This window comes from Lolium perenne, chromosome 4 (genome assembly GCF_019359855.2).
Source record: "Lolium perenne isolate Kyuss_39 chromosome 4, Kyuss_2.0, whole genome shotgun sequence".
NCBI lineage: Eukaryota > Viridiplantae > Streptophyta > Magnoliopsida > Poales > Poaceae > Lolium > Lolium perenne.
In genome coordinates this window covers 26,167,746-26,179,663 of record NC_067247.2, presented here as the reverse complement: position 1 = coordinate 26,179,663, position 11,918 = coordinate 26,167,746, and the positions used below count along the sequence as shown (strand labels likewise).

The 11,918-nt window shown below is 47.6% G+C and overlaps 1 protein-coding gene across 1 annotated transcript; it reads left to right on the top strand.

Moving 5' to 3' along the window:
* Positions 1-6,918: 6,918 nt before the first annotated feature.
* LOC127291978 (cell number regulator 10-like) lies at positions 6,919-7,899 on the top strand. Its single transcript, XM_051321324.2, has 2 exons — positions 6,919-7,148; positions 7,247-7,899. Exons 1-2 carry the CDS (start codon positions 7,007-7,009, stop codon positions 7,603-7,605), a joined length of 501 nt encoding a protein of 166 aa, XP_051177284.1. The 5' UTR covers positions 6,919-7,006; the 3' UTR covers positions 7,606-7,899.
* The last annotated feature ends 4,019 nt before the right edge of the window (positions 7,900-11,918 follow it).

Genomic DNA, 11,918 nt, shown 5'->3' with positions numbered 1-11,918 from the left:
AGCAACAATAACTTCACAAACTTATATAGATAGACTGATCATAATGTACCAATTCATCGGATCCCAACAAACACAACACTGATTACATCAGATGAATCTCAATCATGTAAGGCAGCTCATGAGATCATTGTATTGAAGTACATGGGAGAGAGAGTACCAACTAGCTACAGCTAGAACCCGTAGTCCATGGGGGAACTACTCACAGAGCATGATGGAGGCGGTGGCGTTGATGGAGATGGCTTCCGGGGGCACTTCCCCGTCCCGGCGGCGTGCCGGAACAGAGACTTCTGTCCCCCGAAACGGAGTTTCGCGATGGCGGCGGCGCCCCTGGAGTCTTTCTGGAGTTTCGTCAATTGGTGTAGGGTTTTTACGTCGCGAGGGACTTTATAGGCGAAGAGGCGGCGCAAGGGGGTGCCTGGGGGGCCCACACCATAGGCTGGCGCGCCCCCCCTCTAGGCCGCGCCGCCCTGTGGTCTGGGGGCCCTGGGCCTCCTCTCCGTCTCCCCTTTGGTGTTCTGGTCCGTCTCGGTGAAATAAGATGTTTGGCTTTTGTTTCGTCGAATTCCGAGAATGTTGCCCGAACAGCCTTTCTGGAACCAAAAATAGCAGAAAACAGGAACTGGCACTTCGGCATCTTGTTAATAGGTTAGTTCCGGAAAATGCATAAAAACATTATAAAGTGTGAGCAAAACATGTAGGTATTGTCATAAAACTAGCATGGAACATCAGAAATTATATATACGTTGGAGACGTATCACCAGGCAACCCTTATTAATAGTCCGTTGATATGCGAGAGGGAAAAGATACAAGTGACTTCCCTAGAGCCATTATATATCTTATGGTTAACGCGTAATGTACGGCGCTAGAATCACTGGACGGTATTTGTTATTAGTCCTAGATGAGTAGAACCCTTGCAATGGAACCTCCACCATCAACACATACCATGGTTCCATTGCCAGCTACATAGTCATATTCATAATTGGAAAAGTAACATTTCATTTTCAATGCTGGAGTGATAAGTATATTGCTTTGCGAGTAAATTGATAGAATATGGCATGAGCAAGAGTGAACTTGCCTGGTGACTGCAAGATAGCGCAGTTAGATGCGTTGGATGGAACCTGGACCTGGGGTTCTGTAAAGAAGCATCATTGTCTAGTAAAGAAAATGTTATAAGATTCAAATGATGCCTGAATGGTCGTGTTATTTCATGTTGAATCCCTTTACCCCGTCATGATTATTACCATTTAAGGTTGAGTTAAGTATTTGTGCCTTCGGCGGTAATTTATAACTGTTTCAAATACCTTGACCTTAACAAATGAATTGATAAATAGTTGATATTTTCCTTTGGAAAATATTTATTTCAAAATAAGGAATTTGAAAATTAGGGTTTTCCTAATTTTGAAAGAATTATTGAATTTTGGATTAATAAGAATTTTCCTTTTTTTGGAAAATCTTAAGTTCAAAGAAATTACTTGCAATAATTGAATTTCTTTTTAATTATTTGAATAATAATTACTTGAATTCATTTTTGAATTTTCCTTGATTTTTAAATCCATGGAAAATTATAATTTAAAATTTAAAGTTTAAATTTGAATTCAAAAATTTCAAAATTTGGAATTGTATGGTAAATTCCATTTCTTATTTTATTCTTGTTAAGAATATTTATTATTCATGAATCTTATTTTTCTTGGATTTTTAGAGGTCTAAATAATTTGTTTGGAATTTTGTAACATTCAGAGTTATTTTTAAATGGTGAAATTACCAAAATAACCCTGGACTATCTAAATTAAAGAACTGGGCCAGTTTGGGTCGGCCCATTTGGGCGAGCCAAACCCCCTCGGTGGGGTTTCGACCCAGCCGGCCCACCACTTACCGCTCTCTCTCTCTCTCTCTCGTAACCAAACCCTAGCTGCTCTGGCGACCGCGAGGCGATAGCATCGCCGCCATGGCCGCCGCCACGCTCTGACCATCTCCGGCCGCCCCTGACCTCGCCACCGACACTGGCTGAACTGCAGTGCAACAATTCATCGATCCATCCGCACGGTTTCGCCGTTCTCTTCCTCCTCTGTCAGATCGCCACCCTACTGGATCTCGCGGAGAATCGCCTCCGACGACTGGCAATCTCCAGCGAGTTGTGCACCTCGCCGTCGACGCTCGCGCTGCTCTGGGACCTACCTGGCGTGGGTGCTGCCTCGGTAGCACCTGTGCCATTGTCCCCGTGTTATTGTGCTGTCCGTGGAGCTCGTCGGCGTAACCCCGGCGTCCTCCCTGGATTTGCAATGACCGTCGCTGCGCGGGCACTGCCTCGCCATGACATGGCCCTTGCTTCCAGGCGCGGGTAAGTTTTTCTGGTCCTCCTCCTTCTTCTCACCATGTCTGTGCGCCTCCATGCTATTGTACTTCTTCCTCCTCTTGCTCCCAGGCTTCCTGATGATCCAAAGATCACAGAGGGCCTGCTGTTGTTACTGTCTATGCATTCTATGCCCCCTCTCTGCAAGCCCTGGCCACTAAACTATCTCTGGTTACTGGCCAGATGTGTGCTGCTTGCTGTACATGGCCATTGTTGCCCTTCTCCTTGGCTTCTGCCATGCCATGTCTTGATGTGCCTTGATCAACATGCTACCTAGGCTTACTGGTGCCATTTGCTTGCTTGTCTAGGTATATTGCTATGCATTTGCTTACTGGTGATGCTTAGTGTCATGCTATGCTCTTTCTGTGACACTTGTGATGCTTGTGAGGTGCTTCTGTGCCTCCTATATGATCCAATGATCCATTGGATCAGTAGATCCTGATGGCTAGACTCTTTGTTTTGCTTAGCTTGATCTAATTGATCCATTTGCTCAATTAATTGCTGGTAACTGGTTACTTGTGAATCTCCTTTGCTAAATTGATGAATAGCTTGTTGTTGCTATCATTCATGCAGGCTTATTTTCTCTGTGTGTGTCTTGCTGCTATCTATAGCTCACTGGACTTGATTCAGTAGCTATGATGCAATGGTGCATGCTGTTGCTGCCACACGGTGATGCTTTGTATAATTAAGGCATGGATTAGTTATGTATTCATGCCTGGATGGATTAATAAATAATGAAATGCTTATGCAATGTTGATTAATTGACTTGCTAAGCATGATTTGGTATTTTCATGATTCATTTGGAAATAAATGAAGTCTGGATCCTTTACTGGATGGTGATGACTTGTTGCTTGGGTTCTATGGGATGGATTTGTGTTTGTTGTGACTTCAGGTTCTCTGCTACTGACTGGTTGCTCACACAATTGGCTAGATCTTGTTGGCTACTCATCTTTTCTTGCATAATAGGGAATCATAATTAATATGAAAGCCATTATGTTTGTCTGTGAAGAAATTCAAGGGTTTTCTGATGGTTAATTGCCTAGGGTTTCACCGAGTTGTTATTGGTAACTGCTATTCATGGTAAATCATCCACTGGTGCTATCTGTGCATATAAATTGTATCTGGATGGTTCTAGCTCTAGTAGTTTCCTTTTCTGTGAGTGATCCTTGGTAAATACCAAGTGATGATCACCCCTTGAGCATCTGCTCAATCCCATGACCTGTGTCATGCATAAATGATAGCATCATTTGTAAAACTATAGAAGTTTTAAGACCATGTATGTAACCCTATTTAGAAAAAAAAACTATGTTTTAAGACTGTTTGTAGAAAAACGGTGAAGAATGACTACTTGATCAAAACATTGAAGGAAGAGAAGTGCCGCATGCGATGGAAGTTTACAATGTCTAAATCAAAGGTTGTACGTATTTGGCCCATTTACCCCCTCAGATTGGCCCAAAATTATGTAATTTTGCCCCTCTCGGCCAATTCGTGAGTATCGGAAGCTCGAGAAGAGGATAGTCAAATTCACGGGTGCTCCTATACATCGCCTTCAGCGTTGCGAGGGGACCGAATTGCATAAGAGGGAATACGACCTGAGCTGACCCGTCTACGTTCGTGGTCGCATGAGCTCTGGTCGTTCGGCACTCAGATCGCTAGATGGTAATCCTTGTCGGTTTTCTGGTGGGTTTTCGGTGACAAGTTCGAATCTCAAAAAGTTTAAAATATAAAAATGTTTGAATCTAAAAAAGTTCGAATCTCAAATAGTTCAAAATTTAAAAATGTTCAATTTTGAAAATTGTTCAAACATAAAAATTGTTCAAACATAAAAATTGTTTAAATTTGAAAATGTTTAAATTTAAAAATGTTCACATTTGACAATTGTTTAGTTTAAAAAATAGAGAATTTTAAATCGAACAAAATTCATATTTGAACAAAATTCTTGTTGGAACAAATTTCAATTTTAAGCAAATTTCCAATTTAAAACAAATTTTGAAATTGAACAAATTTATAATATAAACATTTTGAAGTCAGAGCAAAAAAATAAATCTGAACAAAATTCGAAATTAGCAAACCAGCAAAAACAAAAATAAACCTGGAAAAACCAAAGAAAACCCGAAAAACCAAAAAACAAAGGAAGAAACCATACCTGCTAGGCGCTAATGGGCCGTCCCTCACCGTCCATCCCTTGAGCGGAAGCGAATCGCTCCCGCATTGAGCGGCGAATAGGGATCACCCAAATTCACCCCGTGGAGACGCCATATAGAGGTGTTGCAATATTCATGGAATGAACCCCTCAATTTGTGAGCGATTATTATCCTTGGGCGGCACCCATTTTGTCTAACAGGAGGCCTGCACGCGATGCTGACATGTCAATCTTATCCATGACCGGTACTAACATGCATGATCGAGGTGTAGAAAGGCAAATGTGATTCTTGTGCGCGAAGGGGAAAGCACTCGATCTCAGCGTGGAAATAGCCTAGTGTCATCACTTGCTAGAAACTGTCGCATCTCCAAAGAATAGAGCTGGTTAGAAAGTGTCAATTAATAATTTGAGGATTAGAATACTAAAGAGTGCTATTATTCCTAGTGTTCAATTGGACATTGCCTCGTCGCCATAGCATGTTCTTAAAACTGTTTGTTTTCATTCCCTTTTGTGTTTTGACTACAACTACCTCTCGAAAAAAAGAGACTACAACTACGGTAGGACATCCATCGCTAGGTTGAAACTGTATCAATCGATCGATGCTGAACATGTCACATGTAGGTACGAGGCGAGGTCTGTAGGTATATTAATATATTATTATGCTATATCTTAAACTTTTTCGGTTTGGTCCCTCAAAAAAAAAACTTATTCATTTTGGTTGTGATAGAAGTTGCGTAGCTTTCTTCAATCTTCTTCAATTGCAGGAAAGTGCACGGAAACTGCATACATAATTCCACATACCCAATTGGTCCATTGGCGCAAGTTGGTAGATGATGATGCGCATGTGTAGCACCAAGAATTAACCACCATTGGAATTTGGCGTCGGTCTCCTCTCTAGTTGATCTAACCCGTCTCCCGGCTAGCTAGCTAGTTCTCGTCTTGAACAACAGCCAAATAAACGTGTCAGCCGTGGCAAACTAATTGACAGCCATGACTGTCACCAATGTTTCAATAGCAAATAGTTATTTCGCCAAAGGTAAACAATGTCGTCTTATACTAGCATCGATTGGTTATATGTTTGTTCAACAGTAAGATGCACCAAAACTTATTTAGCCGCCGGTTAATAATAGAAACCACATGCGCCGACACCAGGATCGTGCTGCAAACAAGGCAAGCTTCTCCGGTCAAGTGCCTCGCACTCGGTCCTATTCCTATGAGAGACGAGCCTGCCTTCGACTCTAGCGACGGGAGGCGAGGGGAGGTGGGGCAGAGAACCGGCGGCTAGGGTTTGTTGGTATCCCAAGTTGCCATGCGTGAAATACATACAAATTAAGAGCTTAAGTACGAAGTTCAAACAAGACACAATTAAATTAGCGGTTGGGTGAGACATGAGAGTGAGAAGCCGAATGCTTAATCAAACTCGTCTCCACCTCATTAGTATTATCACAAATTAACAGCGTAACTACTAAGTACAAAGTTCAAACAAATATAATATTTTTGGAAATTGGCTACATGGTATTGATCATAGTATATGATTTTTCTTCAGGTGGAGCGATTGTTCATTGTTTTGTCCCTTTAGCTATGTAGAAATAACAATGTGTTTAATGACAAAAAAAAATTCTCTCTTGCAAGTTATCTACCAGCGCACCAATACGCTCTGTTTATGATCGTTTCTATCGCAACCTATCTATGGAGAGTGTCTACACGACTAGAGGACTCGGCCAGGTTTTTTCTTTACCAGCCATGGATGGCAACATTAATCTCACGTTAGGCCCTCCACTGCCTTAGGCGTCTACTTTTTATTATTAATATGTAAATCAAACTTTTCTGTCTTTACGGATTTTTAATTTGTATCAGTTTTGTACATCTTAGTCATGCAGAGAAACTGGTGTAAAGCTTAAATCTTCTTGAAGTAATAAATTGCGTTTATCAAAGAGCACGTACCAAGCCTTTGAGGAAGAAATTCCAGGCCCCAACGGCCGGCCGGTCGAGCACATGCCAAGGCAAGGCTACACATTGCCTGGCATATCCGCCGTACGTCTTCCTTCTGTCTCACTCGAAACAGATGGAAAAAAAGAAGAAAAAGAAAAGTAGTATATATATGTATTTACACAAGTCGAAGCCAATAGCGTCGTCCTGTAGTGGAGAAGTAGTATTATTACTTAACATCAATCACACGCTAAAGAATTGATCAGATCAAATAAAAAAGTTGCCTGAGTGATCGAGTCTTGGGCGTGAGTTTCCTGGCATCTGTCTGTCACCTTCAACCAACAGCTGCGGCGTCAACGAAACTCAGTTTGACTTGGCGCCTAGCTATAGCCAACTTGCCACGACAAGCGCATTCATCGCCATCTCCGGCTCTCCGTCCGACGGCCCTCGCGCAGTGCTATATATAACGCCACCCCAGCAGCTGTCCAGTCCATCCCAGCACAACAAGACAGTACGTAGCTGGCGAGCGAGATCGACAAGCCTCTCACATCTTTCTCTCCGACGGATAGTTTTACATCGAGACGATGAAGCCCGCCGCCGAGCCGGCCACCGGCTACCCCGTCGGCGCCTCCCCCGCCGGCGCCTCCCCCATGGGCGGCCGCCAGCTTGGCGAGGCGAGCGCCTGGTCCTCCGGCCTCTTCGACTGCTTCGACGACTGCGGCCTATGTAATTAAGCTCTCCATCTGATCATCCTTATGTCCATGACACTCCATGGCAATGAAAACATCTCTGATACGGAGTACATATGATGGATGCATGTGCAGGCTGCATCACTTGGTGCTGCCCCTGCATCACCTTCGGGAAGGTGGCGGAGATCGTGGACCGCGGCGCGACGTCGTGCGGGACCGCCGGAGCGCTGTACGTGCTGCTGGCGTCGCTCACCGGGTGCCAGTTCATCTACTCCTGCACCTACCGCGCCAAGTTGCGCGCCCAGTACGGCCTCCCGGACGCGCCCTGCTGCGACTGCTGCGTCCACTTCTGCTGCGCGCCATGCGCGCTCTGCCAGGAGTACAAGCAGCTCAAGGCCCTCGGCTACGACCCCGACATCGGCTGGCAGCTCAACGCCGAGCGCGGCAATGGCCCCGCTGCCAGAGCGCCGGGCATGCAGCAGATGGGCCGCTGATCGGTCGTGGATCGAGCAAGCTTCATGGTTCTTTCGTGTTTGGTCAACTGTAATAGTTTGTCAAGTTTATAACCTGTTCGTATGTATGATTGTACAAAGACTGGCGGCATGCGAGCGTAAGTTGCTGTCTAGGAGTGGGAGGAGGAGGACGACGAGAACGTGTGTGCGTTAATGTTGGTCGATCTGCATTTTCTTCATTGTATAATTGTATTTGGTTGCCTGCCTCAGGCCAGGGGCCGGTGTCTGGTTTTGAATTAAAAACAAGAGCTTATTTTCTGCCCAAGCAGAATTGTATCTGCATTTCTGCCCTCTCTAATTCATCAACCCTAACCTTGATATATCCATCATTTAGCGGCCGTAGCCGCCGACCAAATTAAGGCCATCTTCGTAGTCGATGTTGCGGATCCTTTTGGTATGGTTGGCCAGGCCACATGCAACTACCGGACATTCATGCACGACCAATTCCGGCGCTGGTGGCTATCGGCGGCGGTAATTGGTCAACGAGCGGAGCTTGCTGGTAGTAATTCTAGCCTGTCACGATAAACACTGGCATTAAACAACTATGGTTCTTATAACTTGCAGGCCGGACAACAGGGATATTCAAAATCAGGTGCCATGTCAACTTGAATTTGGAAGACATTGTCCAATCCGATAAGCGTCAGCAAATGGTCACATATCTCTATACTACCTAAAAATCTCTACTACGGTGCTGACGATCGATGGGTCAAAGGGAATTAAAAATAATATAAAATACACATATGTTTTTGTTCCTACAGAGGTCATACATGCAGATCGACGGCGGTAATTGGTCAACGAAGGGGAGCTTGCTGGTAGAAATCCTCTCACGATGAGCAACTGACATTAAACAAGTACGGTTCTTATTGTTAGATGTATATATTTGTCTATTGTAGTTTTCCCATATGTTAGGGGGCTTTCGGCATATGTGCACCTGTACATGTACTATATATTGTGGCCTTTGGCCCCCTGGTAATATGACAAGCATATTGCTCTAACATGGTATCAGAGCGAATATTGATCCTCTAGTTTTCTCCGGCCGACGTTGCTTGTTCCGTCGCCGGATTCTGCTCCAATCTCTCGTCGAGCTGCTCCCGCTCCGCCCGATCTCCAAGTCCCGCTCCCGATCCCTGCTCGCAGCGCGTGGACCGTCCTCGATCTCACGCCCCCGATCGGCTCCGCCCCGGATCGGCCCGCCCCATCTCTCTCGCGCGTGGCGCCCGCCGGCCGATCCCGCCCCGAGGCGCCGTTCCGCGCCGCCCGCGCCAGCTCTTCTCTCGCCCCGCGCCGCTCTCTTCATCTCTCCCCGCGCGACGTTCCCGCGCCGCCGGGCCGCCCTTGCCCCTGCTCTCGCTGATCCCGCCCCGCACCAGGCTCGCTGATTACGCCGCTGCCGCCGCCCGCTCGGCCCTGTGCCGCCGCGCCCGGCCGCAGCCCTCTGCTGTGTGGATCGCCAGGACCTGCCCACGCGCCCTCTGCTCCCGATCGACTCGGCGCCAGGCTCCGTCGCCCGCTCGCTCGGTCTTTGTCGTTTAGTTCGTTGACTTCGATCAAAAAAAAAAAAGCAAAAAAAAAAAAAAAAGAGCTATGTCTTCTTCCGCTGATCCCGCCTTCTCTTTGGGTCTCCCTTCGGTACTTGATATTTGTCCGCTGCCTCTGTGTATGCCAGCTAGCCATTCTTCGTCGCCGTTTGCAGCCTCTTCACGCGGCTCTGCCCGCGCTTCACCGACTCCGTCTACGTCAGCTCGCCGCTCTACATCGACTTTTGCGGCCTCTTCACGCGACTCTGCCCGCCCTTCGCCGACTTCGTTTACGTCGGCCCGCCGCTCTACATCGACTTTTGCGGCCTCTTCCCGCGGTTATGGCCGCGCTCCGTCGACTTCGTCTGCGTCGGCTTGCCGCTCTACATCGACTTTCGCGGCCTCTTCACATGGTTATGACCGCGCTTTGCCGAATCTGTCTTCATCGGCGTGTTGCTCTCCGTCGCCCCCTTTGGTGGCCTCTGTGCGTGTGGCTGATAGCTCCTCGTCGGCACCTGATTGTACGTCGACCTCTCCAGTCGCGCCCCTCTCTGCGCATGAGATAGCGCAGCTTCACTGCCTGCTTGATGCTTGGGATTCCAGTTTACGTCAGCAGCCTCGCGGTCCGAGTCTCCGCCCTCGTCCTCATTGCACCTACTGTGGCCAGGTTGGCCACACTTCCTCCACCTGCTGGACGCGGGATCCCAGTTTACGTCAGCAGTTCCAGGATCGTCAGCAGGCTGGCTCTTCAGGATCTTCTCAGCTTGCACTCTCTCGATCGGGACATTCTCGTGGGTCTTCGTGGTCTGCTTGCTACTCCAGCCTCTTCCTCGCCGAGCGCCGCTGGTTCTCAGGATCGGCTCTTCGGCACCGCGCGACCACCACTTTCTACACGGTCAGTACGTCCCCGTGGTATCTGGATTCTGGAGCTTCCTTTCATATGACTTCCGAGTCTTCTATTCTGTCTGCTCTTCGGTCTCTTATTTCTCCTGTCCGTGTTGTCACGGCTGATGGTACCTCTATTCCTGTTTCTAGTACAGGCACCCTTTCTACTCCCTCTTTCTCTGTCCCTGATGTTTCTCATGTTCCTCGCCTTCAGATGAACCTTTTCTCTGCTAGCCAGCTCACCGATTCTGGTTATCGCGTCATTCTTGGCGCTGAGTCTTGTGCGGTTCAGGATCGTCGCACACATGCCCTGGTTGGAGCTGGTCCTCGTAGCCGCCAGTCTCCGGGGCTTTGGGAGTTAGACTGGCTTCGTGTTCCTTCCGCTGCCACTTCATCTGCCAGTTCTACTCCGGTTGTTGCCTCTGTCACCGGCTCTTTTCAGCAGTGGCATCATCGTCTTGGTCACCTTTGTGACTCTCGCCTGTCGTCTTTGGTTCATCGTGGCCTTCTGGAGTCTGTCTCTGGCGATGGGTCGTTACACTGTCAGGGTTGTAGGTTAGGCAAACAGATTCAGCTTCCCTATCCTACTAGTGTGTCTGTCTCTCAGCGACCGTTCGATTTAGTCCATTCAGATGTTTGGGGTCCGGCTCCCTTCGCTTCGAAAGGGGGGCATCGATACTATATCTTATTCATTGATGATTTTTCACGGTACGCCTGGGTGTTTTTCATGCGCTCTCGCAGTGAGCTGCTCTCTATTTATCAGCGTTTTGCGGCCATGGTCCGCACTCAGTATTCCTCACCCATTCGCGTGTTCCGTGCTGATTCTGCTGGAGAGTATATCTCTCAGCACCTTCGTGGTGTCCTTGCTGAGGAGGGCACCCTCGCTCAGTTTTCTTGTCCCGGCGCGCATGCTCAAAATGGCGTCGCCGAGCGTAAGCATCGTCATCTTCTTGAGACCACCCGTGCTATGATGATTGCCTCTTCTCTTCCGCCACATTTCTGGGCTGAGGCTGTCGCTACGTCGGCCCACCTCATTAACATTCAGCCTTCCGCTGCTCTACAGGGTGGCATTCCTCTCGAGCGTCTCTCTGGTGTTTCTCCAGACTACTCGACTCTCCGTTCATTTGGTTGGGTCATCCTGAATGGCAGCTTGCCATGGCTGAGGAGATCGCTGCGCTTGAGCGCACTGGCACTTGGGATCTTGTTTCTCCCCCTTCTGGTGTTCGTCCTATCACGTGTAAGTGGGTCTATAAAATTAAGACTCGCTCTGATGGCTCTCTTGAGCGCTATAAAGCGCGTCTTGTGGCTCGTGGCTTTCAGCAGGAGCACGGCCGTGACTATGATGAGACTTTTGCCCCTGTGGCTCATATGACTACTGTGCGTACCCTTCTTGCTGTTGCTTCTGTTCGCCGCTGATCTGTCTCCCAGCTTGATGTTCAGAATGCTTTTCTTAATGGCGAGTTGAGTGAGGAGGTTTACATGCAGCCTCCTCCTGGGTATTCTGTTCCCGATGGGATGGTTTGTCGTCTTCGACGTTCTCTCTATGGTCTCAAACAGGCCCCTCGTGCCTGGTTTGAGCGCTTCGCCTCTGTGGTGACTGCTGCTGGTTTCTCTCCTAGTCTTCATGATCCCGCACTTTTCGTTCACACTTCTCCTCGTGGACGTACTCTTCTTCTTCTCTATGTTGATGATATGATCATTACTGGTGATGATCCTGAGTATATTGCCTTCGTCAAGGCTCGTCTTCGTGATCAGTTTCTTATGAGCATTGAGGTTTCCTCCACTTCTGATGGCTTTTCTATCTCTCAGGAGAAGTACATTCAGGATCTTCTTGCTCGTGCTGCTCTTGGGGATGAGCGCACGGTCGATACTCCTATGGAGCTTAATGTTAAG